General features: G+C 30.9%; 1 protein-coding gene across 4 annotated transcripts in view; it reads right to left on the reverse strand.

Annotated features, from left to right (window-relative positions):
• LOC123266699 (putative odorant receptor 92a) overlaps window positions 1-19,307 on the reverse strand; it is a 34,698-nt gene continuing 15,391 nt past the window's right edge. The window contains exons 1-7 of one of the 4 annotated variants that reach the window (XM_044731070.1): window positions 12,321-12,761; window positions 6,735-7,024; window positions 3,485-4,125; window positions 687-791; window positions 444-602; window positions 288-377; window positions 1-187 (exon numbers count right to left, since the gene is read on the reverse strand). In XM_044731070.1, coding sequence (XP_044587005.1) covers window positions 321-377; window positions 444-602; window positions 687-791; window positions 3,485-4,125; window positions 6,735-7,024; window positions 12,321-12,361 — 1,293 coding nt within the window. In that variant the 5' untranslated portion in view covers window positions 12,362-12,761 and the 3' untranslated portion in view covers window positions 1-187; window positions 288-320. Of the gene's footprint in view, window positions 378-443; window positions 603-686; window positions 792-3,484; window positions 4,126-6,734; window positions 7,025-12,320; window positions 12,766-19,307 lie in introns of those variants that run through there. The other 3 variants (XM_044731069.1, XM_044731071.1, XM_044731073.1) reach the window with 3 other exon arrangements.

Genomic DNA, 19,307 nt, shown 5'->3' on the forward strand with positions numbered 1-19,307 from the left:
AATAAGCGTATATTGCTTCTGTTATAAATATTATTTCTTCATCCTACAAGCTATTAGTAATTTAAAACTACACCTGAATGGAAATATATTTATGCGAAAAATGTATGCGACATCTATGTGACATGTATAGTATAATATGTTAGCAAAAAAATACATGCAGCATCTTTGTGGCATCTAAGTGACATACCTATATAACATTTATATGGGGCTATAGAAGTTACAATATATTTTGTGCAAAAAAAATAAATGTCAACATATATGTTCGGATATGTTTTGAGCATATATACTTTTCCATGCGGGCAATTATTGCTTGAGTTCAATCAGTTTTCAACTACAGTGAGTAAAAGTATTAACACCGAGTATGACGTTTTCATAGCCTGTAAAAAAAAATATTTTTAATAAATAATCCAAAATTATGAATTTTGTTTGATAAATTTTTATACCGAAACAAATGTTTGCAGCGATAAAGGAACCAGGCCCATAGCTCGTAGTTCTAGTGATCGCAGTGATAGAATCATAGATGTAGTTACGGAATTGCTCACACCTCGTTTGAATTCATTTTCCCAACCGCACATCCATTGATTGTAAGTGAGTGCATCTGCCTAATTAACCATTGAATTGCAGTTTTATTGTAGCAGAATTATTTTACTCAAATTATTGTCTTTATTGATGAAAATAAAACTTACTACGGTGCTCATATTGTTTCCATACCAGCACCAGAAAAATAGTTGCAGTAAAACTATAAATATAGCCATAATTCGTCTTAAAAATAAATGAGTATCATTGTTAGCCTGTAGAATTTCAACAAAGATTTAGTTTAGTTTATTAACAATTATGCCAAGGCTAATGCCGAATGGCAAAGAGAAAATATATATAAGAATTTTTTACATTATTGTGCAGTTTAAACTACAAACATTTAGAATGTTTTACATAAGAATATTTTAGGATAGATAATATTGAATTTATATAAAATTATGAGTGAGTATAAAAATACTATTGTAATGAATTAACCAACAAATTTAAGAATCTTTGATGTAACGATAAAGACAGATAAGAAAATTTGAATTAGCTTTATTTTCTATCATTTTTATTATTATTAAAGTATGTTGAGGTTGGTTTTACTTGTATCACTGTAGAGTGTTTTACAAGGGAGCGTGGGGAATTATTGTCTCTCCACTTTTTTCTCCGCATTATAATCTCTCAACCCCGGCATTATAACTCTCAACCTTCTTTTTTCGTCCCCACTCCCCTGCATGTCGGGATTTTTTTCTTTCATGCCCGACACACATGTGCTGCGACTGTGGCCGACTTACGCGTTATAATCAGTACCCAGGTAGGGTTTGCCAATGCTGACAAATGGCCCAGCCTTGGACCATTTGTTACTTTGCCAAGCCTTGGTAAGTTACCAGTGGCCCAGGCCTGGCCCGAGGCTTGGCCCAATGGTTCAATATTTTGGAACCAAGCCTTGGGAGATCACGACTGGCCGAAGACTGGTCCGAGGCTCAGCCCAATGTTTCGACATTTTCAAGTCGAGCCTTGGGGTACACCACTGGCCCAAGCCTGGCCCGAAGCTTGGCCCAATAGTTCAATATTTTGGAACCAAGCTTTGGGAGATTACAACTGGCCGAGGCCTGCTCCGATGCTTGGCCCAATGTCTCGATACATTTCAACCAAGCCTTGAAAAATCACCACGGACTTAAACCCGGTTCGATACTTGGCCCAATGCTTCGAACACTGATAGAAGAATTTAATAAATGACTTGTCAACAAAAAAATTTTAATAAATATAGTTATTAATCGTTGACCAATTATTTCTAACTATCATTTCTTTGTTGCTGAAAAATGTATAAAACTCTCGAAGCTGCTCAAAAAATAGTTTTCATGTGAATAAAAAATGATAAATTAAATACTGATACATATTGTGAATATTTTAAAAATGTTTATTTTTCTCCACAAAAAAAATATTGAAAAAAATTGTTAACAAGTAAGTTTGCTTATCACTCTCTTACACATATAACAAATTACTTCTAATACAAATATATCTATCAGTGAAACTATAGTTTTGGGAAGTCACTGACACCCGAGGCTTGGCCCGGGTCTAGCTTGAGACTTGGCTCAATGGTTCGATATTTCCAAATTGAGCCTTGGGAAGTTATTACTATCGGACCAAATATAAATTCAGAACTAGCTTGGTGCTTTAATTGAATCATAGAAAAATTTTTTCAATGATAAAAAATATTAATTTTTTATGAAGAAAATCTAACGCTAAAAAATGCTTCAATTATTCATTATTTATAGTCACATTATCTTAAATAATAGTAAGAACATTTCGTAAAAAAAAATTATTGAATGAAATTATACTAAGTAGTTACTTTTCTATAAATTAAAAGTGACAATTTCTTAATTTAGATGTACTCAATTATGATCATGTATTTATTTTTGGTAATAGAAAATTTAATTATTTCGTTGAAATCAAATGAATTAAAAAAAAAACATTTCATAACTGTATTCTGTCAACAAATTATATTATCTGAACTATACAAAATTTTTAGCAGTTATAAGTTCAATTTTAATTATGGAACATCATGTAATAAAGCAAAATGACTGAGTGATGTTTAACTTAACTAAAACTAATCTGTTAGTGTTACTACGAAGTGCAGCGAAGTCAGTTCGAGACTTCAACGCGGGTGACCCAGGTTCGATTCCCATCGTGAGCAAAGATTTTTTCAAGGTAATCTGGTGTAATCGCGAGATACGATAATGTAAAGCTGATAATAAACCGTAAAATCGCGAATACAATTAAAATCAAATTTAATTTTTTAATAATGTTTGCATTTTTTTTAGTCCTGGTAAATTAGTTCCCCAAGGCTTGGTCCGAGCCCTGGGCCATTTGTTTCCCAAGACTCGGCCCAAGCCTTGTGTTTTTGTTTCCCAAGGCTTGGAACATGGCCATCATCCAAGGCTCGGACCATTGTCCGCCCAGTGGTCAGCCGAGGCTCACCCTAGCCTCATGCCAAGGCTTGGAACACTGGCATGACGGCTGGCCAAGATCTGGTCCAGGCCTTGCCCAATGGTTCCCTCCAACCAGGGTACCTGAATTTGCATTACGGCCTTAAATAATAACTATATGAGAAAACCACAGAAAACCCGGCCGGTACAGAGGCTGGCAACGTAACGCACATATTCTTTATTTATAATCACTGAAAAATATTGGTGCGTTCCGGAATCGAACCCTGGTCCCACTCTTTCGAAACGCAGGTACCGAGCCGATTAGGCTATTGCCAGCCTTATTAAAGTATGTTTTATTCTTTAAAAAAATTTCTTATAGTTAATTTATTAGCAAATTTAATAAAAAAGTTTGGAATATTTTCAAAGTGGACGCCTCATAACGGTCATTTAATTTTTACTAAAAATGAATTTTATAATGCATGAGGTATGAGGCGTGCAATTATCAAAAAAATTACAAGTTAAATATTATTACTTACTAACAAAATTTGAAATCCGTTCAGACATATTAATATAGTACTAGCCATAATTTGAATAACAACACAAAAACTGAAGCAGTCGTTAAGAATTGTCGTCATCTTTACTATTTTCTGATGATGCATGATGCATTGCTTCAATCTCCAATCGAAACTATTTATTTTATTTACATCTTCATTGTTAAGTTTAAAAAATACAAAGTTTTCAATATCTTCTTTTTGATCATCATCGTCTTCATTATTTGCATGCGTTATTGCGTCATATTTTCCAATCACTTTTAGGTCGGACGATAAATTGCCATCGATAGTTTCGATTGGTTTAACGTGGCAGTGTCTGTAATTAGCTAACAATATTTTCAAATGGAAGGTTAAGTACCTCATTATCACAACGATTACCATGTCGAATGCAAACAAAGAAAAGTCTATAAAAATAACACCGTAGGATACTGCAAGGTACAGTAATTGATAACGGGGGGATGTAGATGAGTCAAATGGAAAATAAGCACGGACTGGAAATTGTTTGGTTGTTCGGTCAGCGCCAAAAATACGAGCTATTACTAACAAAGTAACGAGACCAATCAATATAGAAGCTTGTTTGATTTCAAATCGGGCTAAGCTGTTAATTTGTGTCATCACTTCTAGATCTGTAAAAAATAAAATTACTCATGTTTAACAACATTTTACAAGCATTAATGTCACAATTATTTGAAAATGTCAAGTAAATATTTATAAATTAGTAACTTGCAGTCATTATGTGACTGCCGAAAATTACGAATTATGAATAAATACTCCTGAAAAGCATATAAAACGCCTTATATTTTTTAGTAGATTTCATAGAAATCTAACTATTGCATTTGTCCTCATGGCGCAACTTTTGAAAAATTTTGTTATTTTCTGACTCAATTCGTTAAGCTGGTTCAAAAAATACCATTAGTTCAAAAGTTTATATATGTATGTATGTATGTATGTATATATATATATATATATATATATATATATATATATATATATATATATATATATATATATATAGAGCAGTTGGCGCGATACCAAAAGATCCAGGTTCGATTCCTGGTCTGAGCATTTTCTGAGTTATTATTTTTTCGGTGGCCGAAAAAAGTCTCACTGAGTAAAGAATGTAACATCTTTGCTTAATCTTAAATTAAAAATAAAGATTTTTAATTGTTAGATATATTCACCCAAGGATGGTATGAGTGCTCATACCGACAATAATGTGTGGAAATAAATAATAAGTAAAAATTAAAATTTAAAGAATTTAATAAATAAAAATTTAATGTAAAAAATTAAAAATTAGTCTAACTTTTTAGACGAATACCAAGGCCAAGTTCAAAGATGAGCTTATAAGTTCAAAGATGAGATTATAATCGGTCAAGCAGTTCAGAAATTGCAAGGTTTCAAAATTTTCAAAATCATAAAAATTTATTTTTTGGCAGATTCTTTCGCGCATAACTTTTGAATGAAATAACTTATCGAATTTTTGTAAATTGCATTTTTAGCCCATTAAATGAGCTTCAATTTTCATACCATTTTATTCTCCTAAATTTAAAATAACCTATTCGTCTGTAGGTTTTCAATGAAATTTTACTCTTGCAGTCGTTTTTTTGATTAATTTGTCCAACATGTCTCATAAAAATCTATTTATATTTTTATCCTCATTCTCAATGATTTTTTTTTGTATACAATTTTAGTAGTTTTTTTTTTTTATTCATTATGAAATCTACTTCCATTTCGGCTGCCGAATGGCCTTTTTATAATTTATATATTTTGACTTTAGTCAAAATAGCAACATAATTTAATGTGAGTACCAAGTATTTCAATAATTCAAATTTTGTACCCTGAGACTTACAGGCTATTCCAATCACAAATTTTAAATTATTTGAAAAACCTATAAATTTATTGAAAAATTTACAAAATATTCGATTTAAGTGTTATTTGCACACGCATGATAGATAATAAAATAATATTCTGTCGAAAGAAACATCTAACAAACCATATTTTCGATTTAATGGAAATTATAGCTACATACTCGAGAAAAAATGTTTCTATATAATCATATATAATTGTATATAATCATATATGACTATACATGATTATATATGGAATTGTATATGAGGTTATACATAATCATATATAATTATATATGACTATATATGGAGCAATATACGACCAAGCAAGATTATATAGTTTCATATACAGTGTAACCTCAATATAACGAATTTCTCGATTTAACGAATTTTTCAAAATCCCCCAGAACTGCTCATAAGAGTCTATGTAAAATATACCTTTATATTACGAATATATTTTTCAAACAACCTCAATATAACGAAAATTCAATTATGACCTTTTTTCGAGTAAAGAATCAAAAAATGAAGATTAAGCTAATATCATTATTTTTAAATCGTGTTATTAATTTCTTACGCTTACATTTTATGTTTATATTCTATGCTTATGCATTGATAACGATTTCTATTTTGATTTTCAACTGATTTAAATGTTTTCAAATAATAAATTCTGTGTTTTGATTTAAATGAGTTGTTATTTCCTGATGAAAATGATCTATATATGATTGGATCCAAAAATTGTCCAGGTCTAATTATATATAATCATATATAACTATACATAACAATATTTAATTATATATTATAACTTCTAATTGATAATTTTATACATAATTTTACGGCTGTAACACCAGCAGTCACCCATCTAACTACTAACTTCGCTCAATGCTGCTTAACTTTGGTGATTAGTGATTGGGTTATTAATGGAAATTTTCTTACCTTGTTATAACGAATCGAGTTTAATCTAACCTCGATATAACAAACCTCACTGTTACGAATAACTCGATATAACGAATAATTTATATTTCCCTTGAGTTTCGTTATATCAAGGTTGCACTGTATAATTATACATAATTATATATGATTATATTTCGCCATTTTCATAAATAATCATATATAACTAATTTATATATAAATATATATAACTAATTTATATCTAAATATATATAACTAATTTATATATAAATATATATAAATATTTTTTCTCGGGTAAATTACTCATTATACTGTCGAGAAATTCGAAAGTCGTGGAAAAATTGTCAACTCATAAGTTTTCCGGTTCAAGCTTATTGATAATTTGCATAAACAGATAACTAGACATCGTGATAAGTCGGAATCAAGTGTAATATAAAAAGATTTATAAATTATTGTATTTTGATAATCGTCATACTTACTATCCATAGTTCTGAGCATATCAAATGGTTCATAAATATCTTTGATCAATAGCATAATATTTTTGTATTCAGTAGTGAACTTGAATGCCTTCGATGCAACTTCAAAGCAGCCGATTAAAAAACATAAGTTATCTGTGATGAGCGATAAGTCATCAAAATTAGAAATTGCGTCACCGATTATAATCGACGTCAAAAACAAAAATACAGTTAAATTAAAGATACGTAATAGATAATTTAATATTTTAAAAATTGTTTTGGTTGATGAAATCATTGGCCAATATCCACTGCATCTAAAAACAATTTATAATTAATTATTATATAGTAATTATCCCAGTTAGCAAATAAATACTGAAATATTTTTACAACTACAAAGGCAATTTCTCTCATTAAAAAATCTTTTTTTTTTAAGTTTTCATCTCAAGATCGTGAAAAGTACAGTTATGAGCTTTTGATGTATATCATATTTTTTTTTTAATTGTTTTATCTATTTTTACTATCAATCCTCGTATTTATCTTTCTCCATAATTTTCATGTAACTTGTAGTCCCGTAAAGTATAGTTTAGATTAATATTTCTTTTCGCTGAATATTCCTTAGTGAAGAAAAACATGTAAATTTAGCAACATGTCGTTTTCAGGTAAAGATTGAATAGATCATTGTAATGTATAATTTATTCTACACTGTGAAAAATTGGCCCGGAAAAAAAATCTATGATCATATAAAAAAGGTACTACATAAAATCATGTGTGATTCTGATAACAAGAAAATTGGTCCTATAACATCTGATATGATCACATAGAATCATGTATTGTCTTATAATTTATATTTGTCATTGTTATTTAATTCCGAAGATATATTATACAATGTGAACTTTTATTTGTAATTAAAATACGAAAAAAAAAAAACTTGAGAGGTGTCAAGGGACACCCGGATGGAACGAAGTTCCTTTCGATTAATTAGTGAAGAAATTGTCATAAAATTTTATTTTATTTAGAAAGAAGAAACGAAAATAACCCTGATAGCTATCCAATCGTAAAAGTTAACGTTAAAATGCAATCCAACTTATGCACAATCTAGTGCCGGAAATTCAGTTTAACTTTTCTCAATATCTTGTAGTACAAGTCTTAATATGAACTTTTAGTGAAGTTGAACAAAACACTTATTGATATGGCAGATTATCAGAATTTGTTTCTTTTTTACATCGGTAGGTAATTTATCGGTAAAAAAACGAAGCACAGTAAAAATTTTTTACTACCCCGCACGGAAAAAGTATATATTCTGAAATATATTCCAGAATATATCCGAGAATATATTCCGAATATAACCCGTTTTGCCCAAGGAATATATTCCGGAATATATGGGCATGCACTCACTTGTATTCCGTTTTACTCCAAATTTTTCTCTGGTCTATAGTCTGGTTTGTCGTCAAATCTATGGTCTGATCCATCGTATATATACTGAATATATTATATACTTTTGAAATATATTCCTTGGGCAAAACGGGCTATATCCGGAATATATTTAGAATATATACTAAAATTAAAATATATACTTTTTCCGTGGGGGACGTACATAACAAAAAAAACAATATTTTATAGTTCGACCGGGGAGTCGAACCCGGGTAGATTGGTTACGAGGCAAGCTCTCTAATTTTATTCTTTTGAAAACATCCAAAAATTTTATTCTTTTGAAAACATCCCTGAACTATAGCGAACATAACAAAAAGAAAATTTTTGAAATCGGTCCACCCGTTTTTGAGCTTTAGCGAGACTAACGCACAGCAATTTATTTTTATATTTTTTTATTATTTGATGATGATTAATGATAATGATTTTTTTAGCTGAACTGTCGAGTTTTCGAAAAAAAATTTTTTATTGAATCATCTCTGAACTATAGCGAACAAAAGGAAAAAAAAATTTTGAAAATCGGTCCAGCCGTTTTTAAGTTTTAGCGAGACTAACGCACAGCAATTTATTTTTATATATATAATATATAGATAAAATGTAAAATTGTATTTGCAGTTATGAATATAACGTATGTGAGTTAATTAAATTTAAAAGTTTTTTGTTTTTAGCTATGACATTAAAGTAAGCAGTCACTTGACTATTTTTTAATTTTTTTTAACAAATAAATTTGTTCCAAAAAATTATTTATAAAAAATTGCATTATTAATTTTTGTAAATTTCTACATGTCAATTCATTTTTCTAATTATTTTTTACCATAATTTACTTGTTAAAAAAAATTCTTAAAATTATCAAATGTCAGCTAGATTAATTTTCATTTTTAGCTTTAAAAATGTTAAAAAATGTTTTAATAATTTATTAATAAAAATAAATATCTGAAATTATAGGATGTTTAATTTTCTTAAATATAAAAATACTCTGAAACCTTTTATGAAATTATTTACAAAGCATTAAAATTTTTATTTATCGTCCTATTATTTTTCATTAATTTTTTATAAGAAGTGATTGACAATTAACTTGCAAAAAACTTTTTTAAATCATGGTTTTCTAATCAACTTGAAGGTCCAAATAAATATAACTTGAAGCAACATTGATTTTTCTATAAATTTTACAGTTAAAGTTACAGTAATTTTTCATTAAAAAATCTTCCGACGTTAAGTTACTATACAATTTCAACACAAATTGTATATAAGCTTTACTGTACAAGTCTTGGAGTAAAGTTAACGTTAACTTTGACTAAACTTCCTATACTACAAGTATTTTTATAGTAAGTGTGGCTATCAGGGAACTGGCTTGCTTTCTATAAGAGAGAGAGAGAGAGACAGACAGAGAAACATGCGCACGCCGCACGGCTTATAATAGCTTACTATATAGTCTACTGTCCCTACTACGAGGTGTTTGGCAACAAAATTCTAAACCGGACAAACTTAATTGATTTTTATGTAAAAAAATGTGAGGAATTCCATGGTGCTATTTGCCAAACTGCATGAGTAACAGCAAATTAGTTATTAGCAAAAAGGTGTGCAAATCGATGCTAGGTCATACTTTAATCGCTATTTATATTATAGTTAATAAAGATGATTGCCTGAAATATTTTTTTTTGGCAAGCCCCATTATTGGTTCATACGAACCAACCATTTTTATAAAATCAATTAATTATTAGTCCAAAATAATTAATAAACTTTTACAAGCGAATGCTAACAGCTGAGTGAGTTACCGACGCAGTCCGCGCAGCTCCGAGCGACTGGCGGTGATGCGCGCGCAACTGTTTCGTTCAAATCACTCTTCTAGGTGATGTCTCTGATAAAATAATTTAACGTGATAATAATTATTTAAGTATAAAAATAACTACGAAAACCATTTATACTAACTTATACTATAATTAACTATTTGCAATATTATAATTAGTTTTTAACGTCGTCATTAAAAACAAATTAAAATATATTGTAGCTTTGTCAAATTAAAATCAGAAATTTACTTTTACACTTATAATACTTTACTTAATTTCAGAATTTTTTAAATATTTATCGAGCTTTGTAATTATATAAAAGATTTTAGTAACTGTTCGTGGCTTAAAAATAGAATGATGTCTAAGTTTCCTGGTATTAGTAAGTATAAATGATTTTTTTGCAGTAATATTTACTGATAATTAATTAAAATTTTTATACTTAAATATTGAATGAGTATAATTTCAATATAAAAAGTAAAAATAGTAACAACTATCAGTTGAATTTAATATTAAATAATTATTATCACGTTAAATTATTTTTATCAGAGACATCACCTAGAAGGGTGATTTGAACGAAACAGTTGCGCGCGCATCACCGCCAGTCGCTCGGAGCTGCGCGGACTGCGTCGGTAACTCACTCAGCTGTTAGCATTCGCTTGTAAAAGTTTATTAATTATTTTGGACTAATAATTAATTGATTTTTATAAAAAAAAATGGTTGGTTCGTATGAACCAATAATGGGGCTTGCCAAAAAAAAATATTTCAGGCAATCATCTTTATTAACTATAATATAAATAGCGATTAAAGTATGACCTAGCATCGATTTGCACACCTTTTTGCTAATAACTAATTTGCTGTTACTCATGCAGTTTGGCAAATAGCACCATTGAATTCCTCACATTTTTTTACATAAAAATTAATTAAGTTTGTCCGGTTTAGAATTTTGTTGCCAAACACTTCGTAGTAGGGACAGTAGACTAATAGCCAAAAGTGTCGTGACAACTTTTCGTATGAATTTTTTCCGTCTAGCCCCCTTTCGCAACGCGGGATAAGGAACTTCGTTCCAAAAAAAAACAAGTCATGAAGATTGATATATAATTATACGACAAATTCCGACTGGTTGTCCATCTATACATGAACCTTCTTAAATGCTTTCTATAAATTAAGAGATTCGCGTTCGGCTCGGGAGGTAGTTTTAGACGGTGGTTGAATTGTCCTACTTTCCTTCCGAGATGCGTAAATTACTATTGCTCTAAAATGATAAAAATATAACGTTAAGAATTTTTTCCTAATTTTCGAATTATCAAAGAAAAAAATTTATTAAAATGTTTGCAATCTCAAGGTAATCGCGAAATTGAAGTAAGCTTGGAAAAAATAAAAGTCTTAGTGACAATTGAGTTGGAAAAATTCACTTCGAGCTTAATAATTGATTCTAAATGTTTTAAAAAATTTTCACTAACAATTTTTTTTTTTATTAAACAAAATGAAAATGTTTTATGGTTCAAGAGTTACTAAAGCTAATTTGGTCTTCAAAAGAATTTTCTGAAATCAAATTAACTTTTTTTTCGGGCTTACTTATTTTGAATCGTGTACGAAAAGTATTGTTTTTGAGATGAAGAGGAGTTCAGTTTGAATACATCGAATCGTTTTATATTGATAAATAAGTTAGCTTGACTCAAGAGAAAAATTTTGTAACTAGAAAATGATTTGTAAGCAAATCATGATCTTGTTGAGTAAAAACCTATTCTTGAAGCCAAAAATTTTTTCTTGATTTAAGATTATCAATTTCTTGGAAAGTCTTTCTTAGTTAGAGATTTTTTTTAGATCAAGCTGACTTTATCAGTGTAAATAATTCTTATATAAGTTCTTATTATATATTATAAAAGGTTATTAAAAAATTATTTCTTAAATGGAAAATGATAAGTACTTCAGTTCTCATTAAATTTTGGAGCAAGATGAAGTTAAAATTTATTTCTAACTATGTAAATAACAAGTTTAAAAAAAATCACTCCATAATGAAATGATATGAGGAGCTCAAATTTTCGGAGAATTCATTTTTTTTTTTTTTTTTATATATAAAAATCACTTCCACAGAATTTGAAAACAACCGGTGGAGGTCGCCGGGTAAAAATGATTTTATATTAAAGAATAACTTGTGTTCTAAATTATATTTACGATAAGAGGTGGTTCATACAAATACAAATCACGTAGTTCACAAAACAATTAAGTGATGGAAACTTGATTTTCGAAAAGTGGACCGAATACAATGACTTCTCTACTTAATAAAATTTTTGTTTTTCTCAGCAAAAATAAAAAATTATTATATTGTTTTGAACAAATACTATTACAAAGACTATGTCTCATATTTGATACTCTTTTACTTCTGAGTTTTCACCTTAGAACTATGGATAGTACATTTGTGAACTTCTGGTACATGTCGTTTATTTCAAATACAGTATCATCTATTTTTACGATCAACCCCCGTATTTTTTTTTCTCTATAGGTTCCATAAATATACTATTTCCGAGAAGTTTATTTTAGATTAATATTTCTTTCCTCGGAGAGTTTTGTTCACGCGAAAAGAGACTATAATTTAGTGAATAATTTTCAGAAAAATATTAAATGTAATTTCGTAAGGCGTTTAATGTATAATTTTCACTTTATTTATTATGCAAAATTCAATTTTAAACAACGGAAATAGATTTTTAAATTATAGTCTGTGAGTTTGAAGGCGACAAAGTAAAACTTTTGCTGAAAAAAGTAAATTTAAACATGACTTATACTGTCATTATCTAGCGCCGAGAGGGCGGAAAAAAAATTAAAGTCGAACACCTTTGTTACATATCAAAGGAGTTTGAACGATATTTTTAACGTTAATGTCTTATTTAGTATCCGAAAGTCATTTCGTCGACGTTTCCTCATCTTAAGACAACTCTATTGTCTATTTTTTGGAAATATTTACTATTATAAGATATTTTTCTGTACTTCGGCATTCAGTTGACTGATTTTCGATATCTAATAATCATCAAGCGACTGAAATAATAGCTTATTCTATTTTTTGTTCAATTATTGTAACAGTAAGTAAATAAAAATTGTACAAAATGAAAAAAAAAGGTCAATTGGTTTCTAACTTTTGCCTTATTATCTTAAGTGCTTTGTTTGGTCTGTATCAATCTGATTTATTTTACTAAAGTGAAATTTATAATAAAATTAAAATTTTTGTTCTAGCTCAAATTAAAAAAAATTTATAACCTGCAAGTCAATCATTTTTGAACAATGTTTTAATTTCATGTTTACAATGCATAGAGAGAAGTCTCTCGAAAATATCAGCGTTTACGATTCATAAATACATGAAGAGAAGATTCTTTGTAATTCCTCAGCTAAGCGAGCATAAATTCAAAATCTTGATCAAGGTAATACATTGTCTTTGTGAGATACGATCAAATTTTTTATCACAAAACACAATTTTATTAACCTATTTTTTTTTTTTTTTTTGTTATTAAAGTAATCTATTTTTCAGTCGATAAATAATCACAATAGTTTAGTCCAAATATAAATTATTTATTTAAAATTTGAGATCAAGGTCTAATATCGTAGCCAACAACAGGACTTAGTGTGCTATACATTTTTACATGAACGTCCTGTATAAAAGTTCTAAAAAACTATACAATATTTTAATACATCATCATAATTATAATTTAACATTAGTAGAACAAGAAAAAATAAGCTTTCTGGTTAATTTGTTTTAATTAAAATACTGAGGTAAGTTACAGTGCGCGTCATTGATTCGTACCGGTTGAAAAATTTTAAGGTAAAATAGAAAAATCCAAATTTCGACATCTGTAAATAAAAAAATCAATAAAAAGAAAATCTTTATAAGCATCGATAGTATATAGTAGAACAGAACGGACGTGTGTTTTTTGTGTTGAATTTGAGTTGAAATAATTATTGATATAGAGTTATTATTGATAAAATATTTTTGTACTGAATGTGAGTTAAGAACTTGGTTTTTTATTTGAAGTAATAATATTAAAGTTTACTGGATGAAATATTTATTAAAAACTATAAAATACCTCACATTATCAAAGTTAAGGTTATAGTGAAAATAGCGGAAAATATAGTTGTCGGTAGAAAATTTTGTAGGCGCCATCTAGTGAAAATTTCACGATGTCTATGTCATGTGCATTGTGCATGAAGTCGATAACTGAACAGGTAGGGGCAGTACAAACTGGTGCCGTGTGTAAACATTACTTTCATGACAATTGTGTTAAAATCCGATGTAATTTACCTTCTCGAGCACGCGCATCCGTGAAAATTGTAGACACCTGTCCAGCTTGCAATGTTGACATATCGGGGGTACTAATGGAAATTCATGCGAAACTCCAAAAAATGGATGCTATTGAGGGGAAACTTGATAATTTTGCGACAACGATGAATGCAATTGCTGCTCAGGTTAGCAAGCTGGTAACTGATTATGGCATTTTAGAAAAAAATGTTGATTCTTTGAAGGCTCGGATTGTAGAGGTTGAAAATAATGATAATAAGGTACCGGCGAATGTTGACACAAAGCTTATAGAAGAAATAAGGGAGGCTGCGAAAGGTATCTCTGATGGAAACTTGGAATTTAGGACACTACAACTTGAATCACAGATTCTAGCTGATGAAATTACAGTGGGAGGTTTCCCAGAATCAGATGATGAAAAATTATCTGATATTGTTCAACTGTTATCCAAAAAACTCAAAGTTCCTGTAACTGATAATGAAATCGTCAAAATGGAGCGTATTGTTACTAGAATCAGAAACAGAAACCGTGATATACGTGTAAAATTTAGCAGTCAGAAGTATGTTGACAGCTTTATGAGCAATATCAAGGGAAAAGGGATTAAAGTAAGTGACTTGTCACTGAACACGCACACATCCGATGCTCCTATCTACTTACATCGCAGACACCCAGCATCTCTATACAAACTTCGCCAGGATATACGAAAGAAGTATCCAAACCTTCAGCCTAAAAATATTTGGATCTCATTTGCGACAGTAAATGTAAGATATGATGTTGATAAGCCGCCAATTAAGCTACGACCATCTATCGGACTTGAGCAGCTTACAGATGTTCTTAAGTAGCATGTATTAGCTCCCTCATTGCCAGCACATTCCTCTTCTATAACTACAATTGCTCCATTACGTCGTTGTTTAAATAATTGTTTAAAAGTCTGTCACATTAATGCTCAATCGCTCAGAAATGAACAACACTTTGAACTTTTTAGAGAATATTTTAGATGTCATTGCTATGATATAATTGCTGTCTCTGAAACATGGCTAAATCATCTAGTTTCGGACGCTCTAGTTTCATTACCATCTTATACACTTTATCGGCATGATCGCAGTTTACGGAGTGGTGGTGGAGTTGCTCTTTATATTCGAAATGAATTGAGGTCTAAGTATGTTGCATCCTCTCCTAACAATGAAGATAAACATCCTGAATATCTATTTGTTGAAGTTTCAGCATTTCTGAAAGATAAAATCCTTATTGGAGTAATATACGAACCTCCAAACATAGGACATCTAGATGATCTAGAAGATGAACTTGAAGCTCTCATGGTCTCATATAATAACACCATATTGCTAGGAGATTTTAACTCTGATCTTAGCAAAAAGTGTTTCTATGGAAATCAGCTTCGTAGCTTTTGTACTAGACTCAACCTGAACCTTGTCGACTACCAGCCAACTTACCATCTACGTGAATCTGATTCATGGATTGACGTCTGTATAGTTGATGATCTTCATAAAGTTTTATAGTCTGATCAGTCATTGGAACATTTTCTGTCTAATCATGACATAATATCTATTACGTATAAGTATAGGGTTGATCAGCAGCAAATGAATAGCTACAAGTGTCGTAATTGGAATACAGTGGATGAAGATAAGCTTCGAGACCTATGTGATGGTATTGATGATCATATTAATAGAACGGTTGAAACGGTTGATGAAATGAATTGTATGTTAAATGAATATTTGGATAATGTTATTAACACTATTGCTCCTGAGAAAACATTTTATCCACGTCACACTCCAGCTCCATGGTTTACACCAGAAATTAGTGAACTTCAAAATCGAAGGGACAAGCTGTATCGTATCTTCAAAAGAACTGGTTATGCATATAAAGAATATTCAAATTTAAGGCGACTACTAAAGCAGAGGTTAACCAGGGAAAAGAAGCGATATTTCGATCAACAACTAAGTATGGCAAAAAATTCACGTGCCCTGTGGAACGATCTCAGAAGACTAGGCTTAATTAAAAGTAAAAAAACAGATTTAGTACTGAGAATTGATCTTGATGTGCTTAATAATTACTTCATAGAATCATCAGGTAATACTAATGATTCTCAGGTAATTACAGATGATATTACTTATACGTATAATCGAAATAACAATGAGTGCTTTAGATTCCGGGAACTCAGTTCAGAATCAGTGAAAAAATCGATAATGAGAATAATGTCCAATGCTGAGGGTCCTGATAACTTCTCAATTAAGGCTTACAAATGTGTATTACAATATTTTCTGCCATGGATTACGAAATTATTTAATAAATCCTTGTCTACGGGGGTGTTTCCTGCTAAATGGAAACAATCATATGTAGTACCAGTACCAAAAAAGGCTCATGCAACGAACAATGAAGATTTTCGGCCAATTTCTCTTCTACCGAGTTTGTCAAAGGCGATAGAAAGATGTGCACATGACCAAATCGTTGAGTACATTAACACTAACAACTATGCTAATGAGCGTCAAACAGCATTTAAGGAAGGCTTAAATACTCAGACGGCTGTGATCAAATTTTGTGATGATATTCGTCTGGGAATTGATGAATCAAAGGTGACAATAGCGGTACTCTTTGACCTAAGCAAAGCATTTGATTCAGTAAATCACCGGAGATTGCTAAAAAAACTACTGTTCATGAACTTCTCGGATGATGCTGTTGAATGGCTAAGGTCATACTTATCTCAGCGAACTCAATCGGTACGAAACAATGACAATATCTCGTCGTGGAGGCAGGTATTAAGTGGTGTTCCTCAAGGTAGTGTTCTTGGTCCGTTATTGTTTGCGTTATATATCTCAGATCTTCCAAAAATCTTAAATAGTCAATATCTTTTGTATGCTGATGATCTTGTGATATATTTATCTTGTCATTTATCGCAAATCAGTGAGTATGTTGCTTTGTTAAACAGTGAGATAGAAAAAATTGTTAAATGGTGCAAACTAAATTGCTTAAAGTTAAATACATTAAAAACCAAAGCGATTATCTTTGGGAGTAGAATAAAGGTTAATAATGATGCTTGTATAAATGCGGAGAATATTTTAGTTGATAATAGCGTTATTCCTTATGTTAACTCTGTAAAATATCTTGGAGTCATTCTAGATAATACTCTCTCTTGGGAACATCAAGTACTAAAGATTTGTAATCAGGCTATGAAAACGTTAGCTCAACTTAAGATTAACAATGAAGTATTTAATGAACAATTACGAATAAAATTAGTGACTACACTTATATTCCCCACTTTTGATTATTGCTGTGCTGCGTTTACTAATATGTCACAAAATCTTCTACTTAGATTGCAAAGAAAAATGAATTCTTGTGTGAGATTTATCTTTAAATTATCCAGATATGAACATGTTACCCTGTACTATAATAAATTACGATGGCTAAAATTGAGTAAGAGAAAAGATTACTTCATAGCATGTTTGTTTTTCAAAGAAATTCGGTTAAATTATCGGCAGCTGTTTGGCCCAGGACTTGAGTTCCTTAATGTTTCAATGCGTAGAGGTGACGTTAGGCAAGATTACTTGCACCTACCTAGAGCGAACAGTAACATGTATGAAAAATCTTTTATAATCCATGGCATACGTGTTTGGAACTCATTACCTCCTGGGCTTACAACTGTGGATGGTCTTCCTGAATTTCAAAATGCTGCCTTTTCATTTTTTCTTAAAAATGACAATTAAACTATTAAATTATTATCTTATTGTTTCATTAATTTAATCAATTTAATTAATTGTTACTACGGTTCAAAGTGCTTATTGATTTATTGATTTAATGTTTCATTAATTAATTAATGTATTGAGTTACTTGATAACTTTACCTTGTTATTATCATATTATATTATTATGTTATTATGGTATTATATTATTATGTTATTAACCTAAAACTATTATTGTAGCTATATTTTAATGCTGTATACTTGTATAAAAGTGTATTGGTTATTGATGGCCTTGAGGGAGCCTTGGCTCTAAGGTCAAATAAATATATTTATCTATCTATCTATCTATCAATTTGAACGAAATTGAAAAAATAATTCACTGAAAATAAATAACTCAAAATATCAATCACGATTAAAATAGAAATTAAAAATATTAGTAATTAAAATAATCACACACTTTATAAAATAAATAAAAATAAAATTATTGTAAGAAACGCGTTATTCGTTTACAAGACGTTTATTAACAATATTGAGATTATACAAATGGATATGACTCAAAGGGTACAATAATATACGGGACAATAGAATGACGATAATCGAAGTATACAAATTGGGGATCCTCTCGGAAGTGCCACCATCCTCCCTCGTTGCTGGGGTCCTAGAGTTACCCCAAGGGTGGGGGTAAGTACAAGGCCCGCCTGTACTCTCATCCCTCACTATCGGTCCTTGAGACTAGAGGGTGGACCTCCAATGTGGTTGAAGGGGGATGACGTCACTTTCAGTCGGCCAGCCTGACGTTATTCACGTCCTCGTGAAGGGGTGTCTACCTTCATGCTTGTGCCAGCCGCCGCCATGCTCCTTGTTACTCGTCTTTTACCTGTGCACAATAATAATGGGTGTTAATTTCGACAATAATACAACTGTGGTCATGCAAATAAACAGGTCGTATTCATGCTCATTCGTCTTCATTACATGCAATAAGCTGGGCCCAATGACATCGTCAGTGCTTACTGACGACCACATGCACGTGACATCCGTCACTAACCACTAGTAGTGCGCAGAAACCACCGCCACTGGCGCTTGATCGACTAGCAATCTTCGCAGTTTCTGAACGCAACTACCAGGACGTTGGAGTCGTCGTCCGGTCATTACATGACCGCCCGATCGTTCAACGATCACACGACTCATCTCAGCTACCACTCGGCCGTCCTTAGCCAGCCTCAGTTTCTCATTTGCTCCATCCACAACCTGATCCTTATTGATAATAGGTTGGTGCATACCCGGTGGACTAGCAGGTGGAGTGTCTTCGCCACTGCTGTGCTCGGAGTCGGCGTTGCTGACCCCAGTGACATACAGTTTCAGCTTCTCGTCCGGATGCACGCCGGTGTATGGTTTCTGTGACCTAG

This window comes from Cotesia glomerata, linkage group LG6 (genome assembly GCF_020080835.1).
Source record: "Cotesia glomerata isolate CgM1 linkage group LG6, MPM_Cglom_v2.3, whole genome shotgun sequence".
Classification (NCBI taxonomy): domain Eukaryota; kingdom Metazoa; phylum Arthropoda; class Insecta; order Hymenoptera; family Braconidae; genus Cotesia; species Cotesia glomerata.